Raw genomic sequence first — 20,949 nt, 5'->3', positions numbered from 1 at the left:
ATACACCAGGCTCTGAGTTTGCTTTTCAACACTGTGCAGATAGGTAGGTAAGAAGGGAGGGAGGGAGGGAGGGAGGGAGGGAGGATGGGAGGGAAAGAAAGAAAGAAAGAAAGAAAGAAAGAAAGAAAGAAAGAAAGAAAGAAAGAAAGAAAGAAAGAAAGAAAGAAAGAAAGAAAGAGGGGCTGGGAAGGTGGCTCAGTGGTAGAGCGCTTGCCTTGCATGCATGAGGCCCTGGGTTTGATTCCTTAGCACCACATAAGCAAAAAGAAATAAGTCGGAAGAGGTGCTGTGGCTCAAGTGGTAGAGAGCTAGCCTTGAGCTGAAGATCTGAGGGACAGCGCCCAGGCCCAGAGTTTCAGGCACCACGACTGGACCCCCCCCCCAAAAAAAAGAATGAAACACTGTACTCACAAACGGACCTGTTGAATTGAAACCTGTTTGTACAAATATTCAAAGATAATAAAAAAAATTTAAAAAAAGAAAGAAAGAAAGAAAGAAAGAAAGAAAGAAAGTCATACCTTTCTGATTCTACCAACTTCATTGTTTTGAAAAAGTACTTGCTGGGACTGGAAAGGTGGCTCAGTGGTAGAGTGCCTGCCTTGCATGCATGAGGCCCTGGGTTCGACTCCTCAGCACCACATAAGCAGAAAAAGCTGGAAGTGGCACTGTGGTTTAAGTGGTAGAGCACTGAAGGATAGCACCCAGGCCCAAACTTCAGGCCCCATAACCGACAAAAAAAAAAAAAAGTACTTGCTCAGTAATTGAGTTTACTGTCTACAGAATATAAATGCCCATTGAACCATGTATATGTGTGTGTGTGTGTGTATGTATATATATATATACACTAAATTTAATGTTATGGGGTTTTTTTGTGATGCTAGGAATCAAACCCAGGACCTTTTACTCTACCATTGAGCTACTTCTCTAGCCCTTGGTTTCTGGAGATAGGATCCTCACTATATAACTCAGGCTCGGGGATGGGAAGGTGGCTCAGTGGTAGAGCACTTGCCTTGCATGCCTGAGGCCCTGGGTTCAATTCCACAGCACCACATAAGAAAAAAGAAAAAAGCCGGAAGTGGTGCTATGGCTCAAGTGGTAGAGCACTAGCCTTGAGCTGAAGAGCTAAGGGATAGCGCCCAAGCCCAGAGTTCAGGCCCCACGACCGGACCCAAAAACAAACAAACAAACAAAAAAACACTCAGACTGGCCTTGAATTCACTGTATAGCACCAGATCAATCTTATGATCCTTGTTTCCAACTTCCAAGTCCTGGGATCATAGATACTATATAGTATCACATCTGCAACTATATAGTATCACATCTGACTCTTTTGGCATGTGCAACACATGTGTGTGGATGCATTCTCATGCATGCACTCCAATCCTGGGGCTTGAACTCAGAGTCCTGGGTGCTGTAGCAGAGCTATTTTTGCTCAAGACTAGCTCTCTACCACTTGAGCCATAGCTCCACTTCTGGCTTTTTTGGTAGTTAATTGGAGATAAGACTCTTGTGGCTGTTTTGGTAGTTAATTGGAGGTAAGACTCTAACAGGCTTTCCTGTCCAGACTGGCTTAGAACACAATCTCAGCCTTCTGAGTAGCTAGGATTATAGGCATGAGCCACCAGCACCCAGATTCTTTTAGCTTTTTATTTGAAGTACTTAGAATTGATCTCAGGGCCTCATAATTGCTAGGCAGGCACTCTACCACTTTAGTCATGCCTCAGCTTTTTCTTTTACTGGCTGTTTTCCAGAAGAAGGTAACTCCTATCCACAAGAATTAGCCATGACTAAGGAAATCAGTACTATTAAGATATCTAAAAGTGCTCAACTTTCAGTGAAGGCCTAATAATGTTTGATTAAACTATCTATCCCTCCCATGAAGCAAAGGAAAAGAGCTGGTGTTGGTAGTGCACTTGCCTAGCATGCACAAGGTCCTGGGTTTGAACCCCAGCACAATAGCAAAAACAAGAACAAGAAAGTAAAAAAACATGGTACTTGCTATAAATGTTGCAGTCCATCAATCCCTCCCACCTTTTTTTTTTTTTTTTTTTTGGCCAATCCTGGGCCTTGAACTCAGGGCCTGGGCACTATCCCTGAGCTTCTTTTATGCAAGGCTACTACCTCTTGAGTCACAGCGCCACTTCCAGCTTTTTCTATTTATGTAATACTGAGGAATTGAACCCAGGGCTTCATGCATGTTAGAAGCACTCTACCACTAAGTCACATTCCCAGCCCAATCCCTCATCTCATCCCCTGGAACCTTCGTATACAAACCTTTGTACACTTTACTCAACAACAGTGAAGTCTTTCACTAAAGGCTAAATTTTTGTTACAATTAATTTTCTATAAAAACCTTTTGAACCAACCTGTAATTTTAAGGTTTTAAGTGTAAGAGTGCAAACATATTGTCTATTAAAATTTATCCTAAAATGAGAAAAGCCAACAGTGGGGGGATTTTACTAACAATACTGATTGCCTAGGTAATAAGGACCACATCACAGTGGTCAGAGATTTTTTGCTATATAGTCTTCAGTATCTTTTAAATTTTGAAACGTGTAAATGCACTGCCTACTTAATTTTTTTTAAAAATAAAACAAATTTCATGACTTACTCAAAATTTACAATATTAGCCAGTTGCTTGTGGCTCATGCCTGCAATCCTAGCTACTCAGGAGGCTGAAATCTGAGGACTGTAGTTCGAAGCCAGCCTGGGCAGGAAAAGTCTATGGGACTCTTTTTCCAATTAATTGCCAAAAAAACAGGAAGTGGTAGAGTGCTAGCCTTGAGTGAAAAAGATCAGGGACAGTGCCCAGGCCCTGAGTTCAAGCCCCACCACCACCAACAACAAAAATTAAAACATTATTCTATAAGGGGTCTATTAGTGTTTTTAGTCTAGAGAGCTAGGGATATAGTTCAGTGGTAGAGTGCTTGCCTAGCATGTGTAATATCCTGGATTTAATTCCTAGCACAGAAAAAAAAGTGGTTCTATTAAATGAAAATAACTGGGTGGGAGTCCACCAGAGAAATGAAAAGGATAGATATTAGAGATAGAGCCAGCATTGGTAGTTCACACATATAATCCTAGCTATACAAGAGGCTGAAGGATAGTGGCTCAAAGCCAGCCCAGACAGACAAATCCTTCAGACTCTTATCTCTAGTTAACCAACAAAAACCCAGAACTAGAGGCATGGTTCAAGTGGTAGAGTGTAAGTTGTGTGCAAAAATGCTAGCAAGAATGAGACCTCGCATCTACTTGTTACAAGTTAGGAAATGGCAAAGACACTTGCATATCCATGTTCACTGCTGTACTATTTATTTACAATAACCAACTTATGGAAACTGCCCAGGTGCCCTATAACAGATGAGTAGATTAATAAAATTTGGTATATATACATAATGGAATTTTACTCATCTGTTAAAAATAAAATGATGCCATTTGCAGGGAAATGCATGGACCAAGAACAAATCAAGATAAGTCAGGCAGCCAAGATCAGAGAGACAAATGGCGCATGCTTTCTCTTATATGTGGGAAGCCAGATCTAAAATATAAGTGGATATGATAATCTACATAAGACTCTAGGCATTCATACACAAACAGACTAAAGGACAATACCCTTAAGGGATGAACACAAAGGTGTAAATTCTCTGATCATTTAAAATACTATTTATCGAAATAAACTCCAGGAAATGGTAACAAGGATTTTGTTGCTATTGGTGGTGATAGTAGCATTTGTTTTTGCTTTTTTTTTTTCCTTTTAGGGAAGGTTAAGTGGAGGTGCAGAAAGGGAAGAAGGCAGAGTGAACAATTGCAATCATGCCATTTGGTATACACTATGTGAAAAATGACCTATGTAACTTGTGGGTAAAGTTGGGAAGGGGAGCCTGGGGAAAATCAAAGGAAAGGATGACACTCACTATCAAAAAAAAACAATTGTACTCATTACCTGACTTATGAAATGGCAACCTCTCTGTATAACACCTTAATAATAATGAAACTATTTTTTTAAAAAAGCAATACCAGTATTGGTACAAAAAAAAAAAGAGGATCGGGTGTGGGGGTTGGGGGAAGAGGAGAACAAAGAAAATGTACTTTATTAATAGCAGAATATGTAAGTAAAAAACATTAATGCCTCCTCTACATTTATGTTACATTATACTGTGTTCTTGAATGTTTTTTGCTTATGGGAAATACCAAAATGTCAACCATTGTTTCTATTAAAGGTCTTTAATGATACTGCATTTTAGACCTGTAATGAAACATGGTGCTCACTGCAGTTTGTAATGCATCTCATTAAATACATTAATAACATGCATTTTACTAAAAGGTCAACTTATTATGGCTAAAGTTTAGCTTTCCTTTAATCACTTCATATAAAGCTGTAAAGCAAACTCTGGAAAAGACAGTAAAGAGCGCCTATTACAGAAATGTTCTCAATTGTCCCATTTACCCAAGGTGGTCACGCTTATTAAAAATTAACTGGAGCTGGGAATGTGGCTTAGTGGTATTACCTACTGCCTTAGTGGCTTGCCTAACATGCATGAAGCCCTGGGTTCAATTCTCAGTACCACATAAACAAAAAAAAAATCCAAAAGTGGTGCTGTGGCTCAAGTGGTAGAGTGCTATCCTTGAGCAAAAGAAGCTCAGAGACAGTGCCCAGGCCCCAAGTTCAAGCCCAGGACTGGAAAAAAAAATTAACTGCTATGCTAGAGGTGTAGCTCAGTGGTAGAATCTTTGCCTTCTGTGTGTAAAATCCTATATTGGAACCTCAGGACCAAACAACCTCAGGACCAAGCAAAAGTGTACATATTTATACTCATACATACGTGCACACACATACATACATTCATACACACACAGAGAGAAAAAAAAACAGTGATGTTAAAAAATTACTGCTTGGCTGGGCACTGTTGGCTCTTGTCTGTAATCCTAGCTACAGAAGGCTGAGATCTGAGGATCCCAGTTCAAAGCAAGCGCAGGCAGGAAAGTCTGTGAGACTCTTCTCTCCAATAAACCACCAGAAAACCGAAAGTGGAGCTGTGGCTCAAGTGATAGAACACTAGCCTAGAGCTGAAAAGTTAAGGGACAGCGCCCAGGCCAAGTTCAAGCCTCACATCTGACCCAAAAAAAAAAAAAAAAAAAAAAAAAAAAAAAAAATTATTGCTGTTTTTAGATGTTATAATCATATCAATTTTTTTCATTTCATACGGTCTTTAAAGATGCTTATAGCGGGCACTGGTGGCTCACACCTGTAATACTAGCAACTCAGGAGGCTGAGATCTGAGGATCGCAGTTTAAAGCCAGTCTGGTCAGCAAAGTCCATGAGACTCTTATCACCAATAAATGACTAGAAAACCAGAAGTGGAGCTGTGGCTCAAGTGGTAGAGTGCTAGCCTTGAGCTGAAGAGCTGAGGGACAGCGCCCAGGCCCAGAGTTCAGGCCCCATGACCGGACCAAAAAAAAAAAAATTAAAATAACCCAAAAATGTGCTGGGAAGGTGGCTCAGTGGTAGAGCGCTTACCTTGCATGCCTGAGGCCCTGGGTTCCATTCCTCAGCACCACATAACCAGAAAAACCTAGAAGTGGCGCTGTGGCTCAAAGTGGTAAAGTGCCAGCCTTGAGCTAAAGAGCTAATAGACAGCACCAGGCCCAGAGTTCAGGCCCCAGGACCACAAAAAAAAAAAAAAAAAAAAGAATAAATGAAAGCCAGGAGCCTGTGACTCACACCTGTAATTTTAGCTACAAAGGAGGCTGAGATCTGAGGATCACAGTTCAAAGCTAGATAGGCAGAAAAATCTGCGAGACACTTACCTCCAAGTAACCAACAAAAAAACAGAAGTGGAGATGTGGTTCAAGTGGTAGAGCACTAGCCTTGAGCAAAAATGTCCAGGGCTAGAGCCTAGGCCCTGAGTTCAAGCCCCAGGACTGGCACTACATAGATAGATAGATAGATAGATAGATAGATAGATAGATAGATAGATAGATAGATAGATAGATAGATAGATAGATAGAATTATAAAGATTTTATATAGTTCATAACAAAAATTTTTAAATAATTAATGCACAGATATCCTTAAGTAACCATACATACCACTGCTACTAATATAAAAGCCAACTTTCTTTTTTTTTTGTCGGTCTTGAGGCTTGAACTCTGGGCCTGGGCACTGTCCCTGAGCTCTCAGCTCAAGACCAACACTCTACCCACTTGAGCCACAATGCCATTTCCAGTTTTCTGGAGATAAGAGTCTCATAGACTTTCCTACCCATGCTGGCTTTGAACTGGGATCCTCAGATCTTAGCCTCCTGAGTAGCTAGGATTACAGACATGAGCCACTGGTGCCTGGCTAAAAGCCCACTTTCTAATACCATTAACCTTGTTAAAAAGAATGAGGAATAAAACTAATCTCTTTAGAAATGTAGCTTTATGCAATGAATATCCCTTATGTTTGTTGAGGTTACTCAACTTGCAACTTACTCAGCCTCTAAAATATTATGTAACAGCTTTGAAATTAATTCGTATTTACAAAGATGATTACCAACATGTAACCGCAAAGTGACTGGAGACTAAGTGCATGTGTTGATGAGAGAGAGAATCAAGGAGGTTTTGTTTAGTTTCTGAAAAGTAGAGGTTAAGCTGTTGAAGGTACAAAGACTTGACACTCCAGAATTTACTATGCTAGAATATAGCTGGAAATCTATGTTAGAGTCTAAAGTTTGGGTTAGGGAATAAATGACAATGAAAGGAGAAACATGATGAGAAAATACAACCAAAGACAGGATTCTAAAAGCAATGCAGTTTATATTGAGAAGGTAAAAGAGCCTATCCAAGCAATACATGAAGTGTCACCAAAGCTGAAGAGAAATATATTTTAACATTAAATGATTCTGAGAGGCAAGAACTCAGTTTGGCAAGTAGGAAGTCTAACTACCTGTCCATAGTGTCACAAAAAGCCAAAGCTGAACTATAAGTACTATAGTAGATTATAACTTTACTCACCCTCCACAATAAATATCTGAAGTCATATAAGAAATATGAATACTGATAAAAAGTTAGAAAAAATATACCAAAACTGAGGTTGGTGGAGATAATGGATATTTACACTGATGACAATCACTCAGATGGTTGGACACTGGCAAATGCCCTTCAGCAGAAAAAGATGCAAGTGCCTAACATTTATGCATGATGTGTGCCAGACACTGTGCTAATGCTTTATATTGATTTGCCCTTTAATCCTCACAACCATATTATCCCCATTTTACTTTGAAGTAACTTGCCCAAGGTCACATGGGTAATCCATTGTTGAGATGAAATCTAAACCCAGACAGTCTGATTTTACACTGTAAGACCAAGCAAAATGAAAAGATTTAATTAAAGACACTAAGTTCTAATATTTATTCTGCAGCTAGTATAACTTTAGCCTATGTTTCACGCCAGCTATACAGCACCATATAAATTGGTGATGAGTATAAAGAGTAATGTAACCAAGAAATTGTTCTGAAAGCTCTATTTACCTCAACAAGATAGTACACAGTATTATATCATACTCCCATGAGGGTTGAAACAAACAAAAAGTAACTATGCTTCAGATAAGTTCCCCATTCTCTCACAATATGAAATACTAAACAAACATCCACCCGTCAGATCTATAGAAAACTGTCTGAATAACTGAGCTTGACCAAAGAGTAACTGGTTACATACAAAAAAGATATTAAGGGGCTGAGAATATGGCTCAGTGGTAGAGTGGCATACCTAGCATGCATGAAGCCCTGAGTTTGATTCCTCAGCATCACATAAGCAGAAAAAGCTGGAAGTGGCGCTGTGGCTCAAGTGGTAGAGCACTAGCCTTGAGCTGAAGAGCTGAGGGACAGCGCCCAGGCCCAGAGTTCAGGCCCAACGACCAGCAAAAAAAAAAAAAATCAGGCCCGTATAACATTAAAATGACTAAAGAGGGGCTGGGAAGGTAGCTCAGTGGTAGAGCGCTTGCTTTGCATGCATGAGGCCCTGGGTTCGATTCCTCAGCACCACATAAGCAGAAAAAGCTGGAAGTGGTGCTATAGCTCAAGTGGTAGAGCACTAACCTTGAGCTGAAGAACTGAGGGACAGTGTTGAGTCCCAGAGTTTGAACACCACAACTGACCCCCCCCCAAAAAAAAAGACAAAAGAAGCTAAATAGATTCTTAACAATAAGAATATATATTTTTAGCCAGAGACTGGTAGGCTCACACCTGTAATCCTAGCAACTTAAGAGACTGAGATCAAAGGGTCACAATTTAAAGCTGGGCAGGAAAGCCTGTGAGAACCATATCTTTAATTAACTACCAAAAAAAGTCAAAAGTAGAGCTGTGGCTCAAGTGGTATAAAATTAGCCTTGAGCACAAAAGCTCAGGGACTGCACTCAGGCCTTAAGTTCAAGCCCCAGGATCAACAGCACAATATATATATATACATATATATGTGTATATATATGTATATATATATATATGTGTATATATATGTATACATATACACATATATATAAAACTTTTTAATACATTATTCATTATCAGATCATAATATCAGATGATATTAACCTTTAAGATACCTGTATTTTAAAATAATTCTTTTTTTAAAAAAAAAGACTCAAGAATGAATAACAAAATGGAAGAGGCCTTACTGTGAAAACAGTTTGGGTACTTTAACACAGTTTAGGTCTTATCTAAAGATATTCCAGAAATTAGGCTAGTAGGGCATTAAAAATAGAGAAGTGCTACAATCTCAAAAACTGAAACCAATGACCTATCATCTATTAAAAGGAGGAGGGCAAGGGCTGGGAAGGTGGCTCAGTGGTAGAGCGCTTGCCTTGTATGCATGAGGCCCTGGGTTCGATTCCTCAGCACCACATAAGCAAAAAGAAAAAAGCCGGAAGTGGCGCTATGTCTCAAGTGGTAGAGTGCTAGCCTTGAGCTGAAGAGCTGAGGGACAGCGCCCAGGCCCAGAGTTCAGGCCCCATGACCAGACCCAAAAAAAAAAAAGTAAAAAATAAATAAATAAAAGAAGGAGGGCAGAAAGCTGACAGCTCATGCCTGTAATCCTAGCTACTCAGGAAGCTGAGCTCTGAGGACCATGGTTCGAAGCTAGCCTAGGCAGGAAATCCCATGAGACTCTTATCTCCAATTACCAAAAAAGCCAGAAGCTGCAGCTCAAGTGGTAGACAGCTTACCTTGAGCAGAAATAGCTCAGTTACAGCATCTACAGCCTGAATTCAAGCCATACAACTAACAAATAAATAAATAGTGAAATAAAAGGAGGGAGGGATACAGGACTCTAGGCATTCACACAGTGAAACCAAAGGAGGACTCTCGTAGGGCAGGAACACAAAGGCTCAATGCCTCTGTGCCTCTCATCATATAAAATATCAAAATGAAGGGAAAAAAAGAGGCAGGGAAAGTTGGGAGAAGGGGGTATGAAAGACCCATCTTCACAGCATCCTAACACAGCATTCTAGGAAAGACTGCCTACTATTTTCACATAGGAAACAGATTTTAAGTATGGGGACACAAAAACTAAAAATTGGACCCTAGAAAGTCATTCCAAATTAAACCAGCTATTTTATACAGAAACATCTGTTCACAGAAATCCTTACTATGAAGGATTTGTTATTTTAACTGAGAGGGGATCTTCATATATTGCCCAGCTTGATCTTGAATCTGTGGGCTCAATGAATTCTCCTATCTCAGCAAGAAGCCTATGCTAGTAATACACCCATATTTTAAGTTGTAAAGAACAAATGCAAATACTAAGTCTCACCATACAAATTAGAAAGTGATTCCAACCACAAAGGGCTCAACCCAAACCTTCCTATACTCTAGTTGCTGGGTGCCACTACTCATATAAAAGGTGTGAAAAATGAGGAAATTGGAGCCCAAATAAGCTCTGTTTTATTTTTGTTGTTGTTGTTTTGTTTTGTTTTGTTTTTTTGCTGGTCCTGGGGCTTGAACTCTGGACCTGAGCAAAGGCTAGCTCTCTACCACTTGATACACAGATCCATTTGTGGCCTTTTGTGGTTAATTGAAGATTAAGACTCTCTCACAGACTTTCCTGCCCTGGCAAGCTTCAAACTGTGATCCTCAGATCTGAGCCTCAGGAGTAACTAGGATTACAGGCGTGAGCTACTAGCATCTAGCTTTCTAAAGTATTTTTCTCTTTAAAATTCTTTAACAATATAGCTTAGCAATTATCTTCCAAAACGTATTCCTCCCCCTGCAGTCACTATCTTTGCACCCAAAGGAATACATTATTAAGATCATCTTAGCATGCTGTTCTAAAAACCTTCCAAATAAAAGAAAGCATACTTTTAAGCACCTGATACAAACAACTTAAATGAATTTAATCATCCTCTCCTTTTTGTTCTATACCAGTGGTTTTTCCATGTTTATTAAGTATTAAAAAAGCAACTCAGAAAGACAAGGGGAAGGTGGGGAGAAGCAGGTGAGAAGAAAGTGGAATAGACCTGGCTCAAGCGCCAATCTACTTGAATCAAAATTGTCTTTGGTAAGTAAATTACACTGCTTTTGTTTTTTGGGGTTTTTGTTTTTTTTGGCAGTACTATGATTTGAACTCAAGGCCTTGAGCTTGGCAAAAAGGTGCCAAGGCATGCCTCCATCCCATTTTTAAATTGAGACGGCATCTCCATATGTGGACCTTGAATCCCTGGGCTCAAAGACTGTCCTGAGGCCTCAGCAGGAGGCCTGTCTTAGTACATCCATTTCTGGTTATGTGTGGGAGGCCTCATTTCCTGCCTCGATATACTCCAGGACTATAGCCCTAGTTTAGGTTGTTCCATTGTGATAGTCTCAACAGACTTTTCTGTCAAAGCTTGCCTAGAACTGTGCTCCTCCAATCTTGGCCTCCCACACAGCTAAAGTGACAGGTACATACATATGACTATGTTCACCTACAGGTTAAGAGATCTTTTAAAATTCTCTAACTGAAGCCGGGCGCTGGTGGTTCACGCCTGTAATCCTAGCTACTCAGGAGGCTGAGATCTGAGGATCGAGGTTCAAAGCCAGCCCGGGCAGGAAAGACCGTGAGACTCCTATCTCCAATAAACCACCAGAAAACCGGAAGTGGCGCTGTAGCTCAAGTGGTAGAGCGCTCGCCTTGAGCTGAAGAGCTGAGCTGAGGGACAGTGCCCAGGCCCAGAGTTCAAGCCCCACGACCGACAAAAAAAAAAAAAAAAAATTCTCTAACTGAGCTGGCCTCAAATTATAATCCGTCTGATCTCAGTTTCCCAAGTAGGTAGGAAAGTCAACATGAGCCACTGGTACCCAACATGCTATTTTTTTTAATGAGCTATACCATAATACCACTAAAATAAAATACTCTCTTCCATCAATCATTGTGATGTCCCAATGTACCTCACTGATTCTAAGCATCCCAAAATGGCATAATTATTCTTACTATTTTTTAGGGCGCTGACAAATTCTGGACCACCTTTGTCCTTGAAAACAGGGAAAACATCTGGTTGAGGCAGTTGATTGGTGGTCAACAGGGCTTTTTGGAGTTTAATCCTTGCTTCCAAGAGCTGGTCCCACAGTGCTGAGAAAGAAGAAAAAAAAATCCCATCCTTGAGTTACAAAACCTTCCTGGGATGGGGACAGAGGAAGGACAAGAAATCATGCCAGTCTCTACACAGCACAGCTTTATCAGTTTCATGCCACAGAAACACTATTCTAGAAAATAATTTCTGTATCTTGGAAGCAAATATTTTCAACAAGAGGGAATGCTAAAGCCAAGGAAAGGAAGAAAATACTTTCCTCGTCAATCTTTCACAGTTGCTGAAAGTACTGAAGCAGAACCCGCTAAGCAGCTCAGCACAGAAACGGCTGGCTAAGCATAGAGGAATGGGGCTTTAGGCCTCTGGACAAGTGAGGCATGTCACAAACTAATTGGAAGGACACGGGAGAGACAGAACAGCCAAAAACAAATGAACAAACAAACAAACAAAAAGAAGACCAAATGCAGATACTTGAAAAAACAAGCCATCAGCAAAACCATGTACAAACCTATCTGGTTCTTCACAGCTCTTCCTTTCCCAACTTCTTCAGAAACTTTGGCATTGGAGAAGGTCATTACCACACCATCATCTTCACTGTTTCTGTCTGGAGCTCTGTCTTCCTCACTCTCACCCTCCATGTCATCTTCAACATCCCCTTCTTCCATGCCACTCTCTTCCTCATCATCTTCATCCCCACTGTCTCCAAGGTCATCCATTCCCTCAGTAAATTTCTCAAAGTCACTGATGCCCTCAAAGCTGAAGTCTGTTGTTTCCGCAGAGTGGTGGTGTTTGCTCTTCTTCCCTAAAGCCAGACTGTTCTCCCCATCATCCTCAGCATCCTCAGCATCTGGGGTCTCAACAACACTCAGGTCATCATCCTCAGATTCCTCTCCACCTAGTCCCTCTGAGTCTCCATCTCCAGATGCTTCCTCATCAGATATTTCCTCATCTGAACCAAAAAAAAAAAAAATATTGGTGTTAACCTGGAGAAAAATACCAGACTACATTTAATTTCAGCTATTATCAATGACAGGGGAACTATACCAATATTCAATTCAATTCAACAAAGATTTCTATACACTTATAATCTCTAAAATGCTAAAGAAAAAACAAAGACAAAGAGAACACAGGTCTAATCCTAAGCAAAGGTTCTAGTGGAAAGACTGGTAAAAAAATATATAATACACAGAAAAGACTGGTAAAAAAATATATAATACACAGAAGAATTTAAAGCTTTTTAAAAAACTTCAATAGCAAAGAGCAATTTTAACTGTGGGGCAAATAAATTTAAGGAAGACTATAAAGAAGTAAACTAGGTATCAGGGCACATTCTTGTAATCTCAGCATCCAGGAAACTGAGGCAGAAGCATTATGAGTTTGGCAAGACTCTGCCTCAAAAATTAATTAATTAATTAATTAACTACTTCAGGAAGCTAAGACTAAGATCTGAGGATCATGATTCAAAGCAAACCTAGGCAAGAAAGTCCAAAAGACTCTCATCTCCAATTAACTACCAAAAAGCCAGAAGTGGTACTGTGACTCAAGTGGTAGACATTAGCCTTGAGGGAAAAAGCTAAGGGATAATGCCTAGGCCCTCTGAGTTCAAGCCCCAAAACTAGTACCAAAAGAGACAGAGACAGAGACAGAGACAGAGAGAGACAGGCAAAGAGAGAAAGACAGCATTTGGTCTGGATTTTGAAGAATAGTAAGAATGGTTTCCCAAACCTACATCTGAAAAACCTCAGTTTATTATTTGTACCCCAAATCTCTATCACATTAGTATACTCTATTTACTGAATATCTATTATGAGCCAGGCATCAAGGATAAAGAAGAATTAAACACCTGTAGCGAGGTGTATATAGTCTCATAGGAAGTCCATATACATACCAATAATTATACATACATCACTGTCATTAATACATATATGGAACAGGAAAGGATAAAGACAGCTTTATGTGAAAGGGACATCTAATTTTACTCATGAGCATAAGGTACAGAAAAGACAGAAAAGGGGGAAGGAAAAGGAAACAGCACTGGAGTGCAGATCCCACAAAGAAGTGGTGGGAGATGAGCTTGGAAAGCTGCTAGCAAATCAGACAGGTTCTGGCTTCCATGCATAGAGTTAGACTCTGCTCTTCAGTAGAGTGCTAGTTAAGATTTCTGGTTTTGCCGGGCGCTGGTGGCTCACGCCTGTAATCCTAGCTACTCAGGAGGCTGAGATCTGAGGATCGCGGTTCAAAGCCAGCCCGGGCAGGAGAGACCGTGAGACTCCTATCTCCAATAAACCACCAGAAAACTGGAAGTGGCGCTGTAGCTCAAGTGGTAGAGCGCTCGCCTTGAGCTGAAGAGCTGAGGGACAGCGCCCAGACCCAGAGTTCAAGCCCCACGGCCGACAAAAAAAAAAAAAAAAAAAAAAAAGATTTCTGGTTTTACTTGCTTTTAGGCCATCATTTGAAACTTAAAAGGTTTTTTGTTTTTGTTTTTTTACTATTTATCCAGTTTCTTCTGCTGTAGAACATTTTAAAAAGTCCATGTATAACAAACAAGATTCTTAGAATTAGTTACCAACAATCTTCAATAAAATAAGTTGTTTTTATTAAAGCATACCTCTTTAAAAATATACATGAATTTAAGACTGCTAATGCCATCAAAAATATAAACACAAAAACTAAGCGCAAAAGTAGTAAGCAATTCTTTCAATACCTTAAATGTATACAGTTTTTCAGACTTAGAAATACTCATTCCAGGGCTGGGAAGGTGGCTCAGTGGTAGAGCACTTGCCTTGCATGCATGAGGCCCTGGGTTTGATTCCTAAGCACCACATAAGCAAAAAGAAAAAAGTCAGAAGTGGCGCTGTGGCTCAAGTGGTAGAGCACTAGCCTTGAGCTGAAGAGCTGAGGGACAGCGCCCAGGCCCAGAGTTCTGGCCCCATAACCGGACCCAAAAAAAAAAAAAGAAATACTCATTCCAGTGCAATAGTTAAGAGTGTACATCCTGACTAGGCACTGATGACTCACACCTGTAACTCTAGCTACATAGAAGGCTGAGATGTGAGGATTAAGGTTCAAAGTTAGTGCAATCAGAAAAATTCATGAAAGTCCATTTTTATCTCCAATTAACTACCAAAAAGCTGGAAGTGGAGATTTGGCTCAAGAGGGTGAGCACTAGCCTGGAGCAAGAAAGCTCAGGGACAGTGCCCAGGCCTTGAGTTCAAATCCCAAGACCAGTACCAAAAAAAAAAAAAAAAAGTGTATCTTAGAATCAAAAGTTACTAAACTGATTAGCCCCTTATCTGTAATATAGAAATAAATAATACCAACCTCAATGAGTACTAGTGACTTATACCTGTAATCCTAGCTACTTATGAGGCTGTGAATGAGAAGATTGAAGTTCAGGGCCAAACTGGGCAGAAAAGTTCTTGAAATCTCTTCTTAACCAATAGCTGGTTGTAGTGATTGCTGCCTCTTAATTTTAACAGTGACAGGAAGCCTAAAACAAGCAGATCACTATCCAGACTCATACCTGGGCAGGAAGTAAGACCAAATCTCAAAAATAACCAGTGGAAAAGCAAGGCCAGATATGTGACTCAGTGTGCCTGCATTGAAAGAGTGAGGCCCTGAGTTCAAAGCCCAGTACCAAAAATAAACAAATAGGGCTGGGAAGTTGTCCCAGTGGTAGAGCGCTTGCCTCGCATGCATGAGGTCCTGGGTTTGATTCCTCAGCACCACATAAGCAGAAAAAAGCTGAAGTGGTGCTGTGGCTCAAGTGGTAGAGTGTTGAAGAGCTGAGGGACAGCGCCCAGGCCCAGAGTTCAGCCCCACAATGGGCAAAATAAATAAATAAATACCAATCTCTTAGTCTATTGGAAGATTAAATGATAAAGATAATAGTATTTTTTGACAACTATGTCCCAGGCTTTCAGAACTTAAAGAAATAACTACAGTAGCTAACACATGGTCAGAGTTCATGATTGGTCCCTTATCAGTCTTTAGGCATTATATATAAAATGAGTTTATCAGGAGCTACTGAAACTATAATAAGGTGTATTTGAATGATATTTCCTTGTGTAGTAGAAGTGGATTTTTTTTGCCAGTTGTGGGCTTGAATTCAGGGCCTGGGCACTGTCCCTGAACTTCTTTTGCTCAAAGCTAGCACTGTATCACACCACCACACCACTTCTGGCTTTTTCTACTTATGCAGTACTGACGAATTGAACCCAGGGCTTGATGCATGCTAAGCCAGCACTCTACCACTAAGCTACATTCCCAGACCTACTAGTGGATTTTTGATCCTCCCTAAAGAAAAACAAACAGCATACTCTCCATAATCATCATATCCACTTCTCCTTCCACCTTGAAAAATACACACACTGTGGCTGGGAAGGTGGCTCAGTGGTAGAGCGCTTGCCTTGCATGTATGAGGCCCTGGGTTGGATTCCTCACCACCACATAAGAAAAAAGAAAAAAGCTGGAAGTGGCACTGTGGTTCAAGTGGTAGAGCGCTAGCCTTGAGCTGAAGAGCTGAGGGACAGCACCCAGGCCCAGAGATCAGGCCCCATGACCGGACCCCAAAAAAAAAAAAATACATACATTCCTTGATACTGTAAGCTCACATCTGCCTAATTTTTTTTTGGGGGGGGGGTCCGTCATGGGGCCTGAACTCTGGGCCTGGGCACTGTCCCTAAGCTCTTCAGCTCAAGGCTAGCGCTCTACCACTTGAGCCACAGCGCCACTTCCGGCTTTTTTCTTTTTGCTTATGTGGTGCTGAGGAATCGAACCCAGGGCCTCATGCATGTAAGGCAAGTGCTCTACCACTGAGCCACCTTCCCAGACCCTTCCTAATTCTTTTTCAGGGAAGTATTAAGTTATTTTTACAATGTCAAAAAGTAAGTTTCATAAGTAACAGTGAGATAACTCAAGACCTAAAAAAAAAAAAGAAAAAGAAAAACAAAGAAAATGGTCAAAATTCAACAGTAGCGCACTCTTCAGACACAGTATTTTTTGAACACATAACCCTCTACAATTTCAGGATAAAATGCCCCCTCGTTCATCTTATTTATTGTAGGTGAAGGAAGCATTAGTATAAACAAGTACAGTGATCAAGCACAACAAAGTACTTGATCACTGTGGGCTTCAGGCTCCTTATGAAGTAAAATGAAGTAACTTCTAAGATCCCTCCTAATGTCAAAACAACAGTCTCTCTTAAGATACTAAATAGGGGGAAAACTTCAGAGAACATGTATAAAAAAGTGATTTAAACCCTAAAATGTTAAGGAAGGTATAGTTCCATGCCCCCACCCCCCAAAAAATCTACTTACCAGATGAACTTGGCAGAGTCTGCTCCCAATGGTCTTCCTTCAAAGCCTTTCTAGATGTGGTCTTGCCAGAATACTTTTTGTCTGTGTCCAGGAGGAAAGCTGATGCCCGTTTTCTAATGCTACCCACTGCTAGCAAATCAGCTTCCCCATCTTCCCCTTCATCAAATCTGTCAATCACTTTGGCAGCAGTGGCTGTGAGTGGAAAAGTAATAAGAATGTCAAGTTAGAAGGAACTTGAATAGCAACTCTGTTCAACCCTTCCAACTCATGCCTGAATGTCCTCTACCAAGTTCCAACCAACTTTCAGTAATAAGGAACTCATTAGCTTTCCAAGTAGATCATTGTCTATTGCTGTTTCTGAGCAAAAAGCTGCCCCCTGCTTCTATCAGCAGATATATTTCTACACCTTGGGTCCTCTATAACTAGTTGAACCTTTCTTGCATGTGTTGACAGTTGCTCCAATATCCTAAGGAACCCATCATCAAGTTTCACCTTCACTCCATCCCATCCCTCAGGAAGTTTTCTTCACTGATCCTAACTAAACACCTGGTTCCTTCCTAAGACAACGGTTCAGAACTCCCACTTATCCCTCCTTTTGATCTCTTCCTCACACTTCTGTGACTCAAGTCTAAAACAGTAGTACTCCCAGCTAGACCTTTGAACATGAGCTTACAGAACAAGGGTCTGTCCTCAGATCCTGCTTGAACAAATGTCATGAAACCTAGAGTGGCTTAAACAACACCGAGGGAATTCTACTTCTGCCCTTCATTTTCCATGCAAGTTTTTAGAGGCAGGCAGTGTCAAAACAACAAACAAACACACACACATAAACAAAAGGAAAAACGGATTGAGTTTTCCTAGGTAATAGCAGGAAAGGCATCCATGAGATGTTAACTTTCAACCTGCTGCCGTCCTAACGCCACATTGGCTCCTTCCAACAGCCCTATAACAACTTAACCTGCTCCTCTCTCGAGACCTCGGTAAGTTCACCTACACACCAAACCTAAAGAAGTCGGAACCTTCCCCAATAACCTGCGCTCCGGGGCCTGGAGGCCACCCTCGCGGAAGGCAATTCTCCTCACTCAAGGAGAAGGCAGCAGGCCAGACCGTGAAGCACTGCCGCACACCACCCCCTACCCACCCCACACACGTAAGTCCACGCAGCCGCAGCCTGTCCCAGGCCAGACCGCGGCTCCGCACGTGGCCTAGCCCCACTCAAGGCCTCACCTTCCTCCGGGTCGGCCTCCGGATCCGCCTCTCGCGGTCTCGGGTTCAACAACTGTTCCAACTGCAGTGCCAGAGGCTGCGGGCCCGCCATCGTCATCAGGCTCCCGGTTAGTGCGGCGCACACGACTATGCGGCCTACACCCCGGCCAGACGCTCCTTCCCGACTCTACTCGGCACCACAACCTCACGGCCGCGCGGAGCTCGCCCGCTCAGCACCCGGCCAGTAACTTCCGGGAGGCGAGCGGGAGGGGAGGGGCGGGGCCTACGCGTCACCACGGGCGTTGCTAAGGAAGAAGACGGAAGCGCGCCTCAGGCTTGTGGGGCGGTGGAGGGGTGGAGGGAGGGGTAAAGGAAAGGGGAGGAGGAGGAGGCGGAGGAACGCCTGTGCGCGTGCGCGTGAGTCGGGAGCGCGAGCTGCGCGTCTCGCGCGCGGGAGCACGCTGGGGGGACACGTGACCGCCGCTGGCGCTGGGCATTGATCGCGCTGCGCGGCGTCTCGGGTTCCCTCCACACCACGTCGTCTGCCTCAAGCTTTGTGTGCGATTCGTTTAGAAATAAAGCGTCGTAGGGCCCACGGTGGCTGATTTAGGAAGGAAGAAGAGGTAAAGTGTTAATGCTTCTCGAGTCTCAGGTACTCCCTGGAGCGCGCGTGAACTGGGCCCCCCAGATAGGGCTTTTCACCATTTAGAAGGGCCTGGGTCTTCAGGTGTCTCCATCAATAAATAGGAATAATTAGACATGGCGATGGAAGTAAAGATCCTTTCAGTAGCTTCTCCAAGTAGCCTTGCCAGAGCAAGTATTTTTTTTAAAAAAGCTGGGTGGGAGTGGGGAGGTTAAGGGCTGGAGTGGGGCTTACCCTTCTGCACACTCCTTGGTACTGATAGTTCTCCCAGAGGGGAGGGTGGATGCAGACCCCTAAAACCGAGGCACAAATACAATAGGAGAGCTTTCATTGCCCCCAGGTCCGAGGAAAGATGCGATTCCTCCCTCCTTCCTTCATCACACATTCTCTGACTGCCCACTACGTGGCAGACACTGCTAGATGAGATACAAGATGAGAATGTTAGATTCTGTCCACACACTGATCAGCCTGGGGGGGGGGGGGGGTGCTACAGGGAGGAGGCCCAGAGGGGGGGGGAATTGACAAAGGTAAACACAAACTGCTGTAAGGAATGATAAGTTTGAGTACAAAGTGTTCAGCTCTGTCAGCATCTGTTGCAGGTCCTAGGTAGAGATCTAGAACCAGATAGACACAAAAACTGTCACAAAAGAATCTAGAGGAAAGACAGTACTGATCTGCGTGGAGGTACCAGGGCTGAAAAATCCAGGCAACTCTTAGCCCCAGTGCCTCCTGGGGAACACAAAGGAAGAGACAGGTCCTTACTTTCAAAGTCTTAATAGGCTCTGAGAATCCACTAATGACAGGACACTACTTTATCCTGCCCCACATCCTTGTCCTGTTTGGCTCTCTATGTGAAGATGACAATGGCTGCAGAGAAGGGAGAAAACCCCATCTTCGGCTAAATCCCCACAGATGTGGAAGGGAAAGAATGTCAGGCTAGGAAGGAAATTAATGTGAAGAAAACCTCTTCTTACTATCTGTAAGAAGACTCAGGCTAACTGAACAGTTTAGAGGCTTTGTTTGTAAACACTATAATTGAAGTCCTGTGCACACATCTGGGCTTCCAGAGCAACGGTGCTCAGTCCTTTACAAGGTGCCATTGCCCTAGGCTTTGAAGAAATTCTTTTCCCACTTCACATTTAGAAAAACTACCTCCCACAGTCCTCTTCCCTTGCGACTTTGGGCTACAATTGTGCTTAGAAATCTGCCCTACCTGGCAAGGAGAAAAGAGAGAAACAGGAGAAGGAGGTGAGTCAGGACAGAGACCACCTCTGAACTGTCAGGCAAACAAACAGGACAGTGCTGGCCCATTTAGGTTGTGCTGGACCAACACTCTGGCTTCCATGTCCTGGTTGCAAACCAACTTTCAAAGTGGTTTTAGGAAAAAAAAAATCAGAAGCACTCTATCCTATTCAGCCTATGGCCTCCAAAATGCATGCTGTACCTGCTGAAGGTAGGAAAAGAATTCCTAGAGTGAAAAATAAGTTTTAAGACTTAAGATGCAACTGAGGGGAGTTGAAGCATGGAGCAGGAGAGGAAATCAGGGGTTCTTCCCTAACTGCTTCCTAATTTTCGTGTTATGGGAAATGGAGTGGGAACGGAGACAGTGTAGACTATGGTGGACTATGAGGAGAGGATGTTTCAAAGACTGAATATATGCCTAGCAGAAATATCAGCCTTTAAGTTCTCTAGAGATAAGAGCCAGAGATGAGCAGACAAAGGAAAATAAGGGTGGGCAGTCCTGTAAAAGAACAGTCTGCAACCTGGAGAGAAGGTTCCAAGGCTCTCCAGGTCCAAATCTCTTTCCCTGCTTTTATGAATTGCAAAAGTGACAGGCATAGGTAGAAATAGTAGAAGTTGGGCAGAGATGACATTATATGCCTCCTGTACTCACACCCCATTTGTCTAATACAACTGTTTGTTCACTTGATCAGACGTTCCAAAGAATATAGGAAAGACCATGTTTCTGCCTGTCTCTCTTTTCAACCATCATCAAACTTCAGGTCCCAAATTCCTAGGAAACATATCCAAGCTTTCCATCCACATTCCTGCCCCAACTTGCCTTGCACCAAAACAGCCCTCCAGCCTCCACCATCCAGAAGAAACTTGGCTTCCTCTTCCCATATAGATGGTGCTCCAGAGCAGATGTCTGGAGGCACCTGTTTGGAGGCCTTAAAGATGGCTCAGGAGAGGAACCAGGTTGGTTGTTCAAGCTCTTTATGAAGAGGCTGCTCTCTCTCTCTCTGGA

General features: G+C 42.3%; 1 protein-coding gene across 6 annotated transcripts in view; it reads right to left on the bottom strand.

The window, feature by feature from the left end:
- Positions 1–18,313, bottom strand: part of Aatf (apoptosis antagonizing transcription factor) — a 101,195-nt gene extending 82,882 nt beyond the window's left edge. For all 6 annotated transcript variants that reach the window (XR_011373047.1, XR_011373048.1, XM_070027125.1 and 3 more), the window contains exons 1-4: positions 18,080–18,313; positions 16,853–17,044; positions 12,043–12,483; positions 11,438–11,575 (exon numbers count right to left, since the gene is read on the bottom strand). Coding sequence is in view for 4 of the 6 variants with exons in the window: in XM_070027125.1 (XP_069883226.1) it covers positions 11,438–11,575; positions 12,043–12,483; positions 16,853–17,044; positions 18,080–18,176 (868 nt within the window). In the remaining 2 variants the exon portion in view is untranslated. The remainder of the gene's footprint in view (positions 1–11,437; positions 11,576–12,042; positions 12,484–16,852; positions 17,045–18,079) is intronic.
- Between the last annotated feature and the right edge of the window lie 2,636 nt (positions 18,314–20,949).

This window comes from Dipodomys merriami, unplaced genomic scaffold (assembly GCF_024711535.1).
Source record: "Dipodomys merriami isolate MVZ:Mamm:240054 unplaced genomic scaffold, mDipMer1.0.p SCAF_19, whole genome shotgun sequence".
NCBI classification, from domain to species: domain Eukaryota; kingdom Metazoa; phylum Chordata; class Mammalia; order Rodentia; family Heteromyidae; genus Dipodomys; species Dipodomys merriami.
Note: the sequence above shows the minus strand (reverse complement) of the source record. Positions and strands in the feature narration are given on the sequence as shown.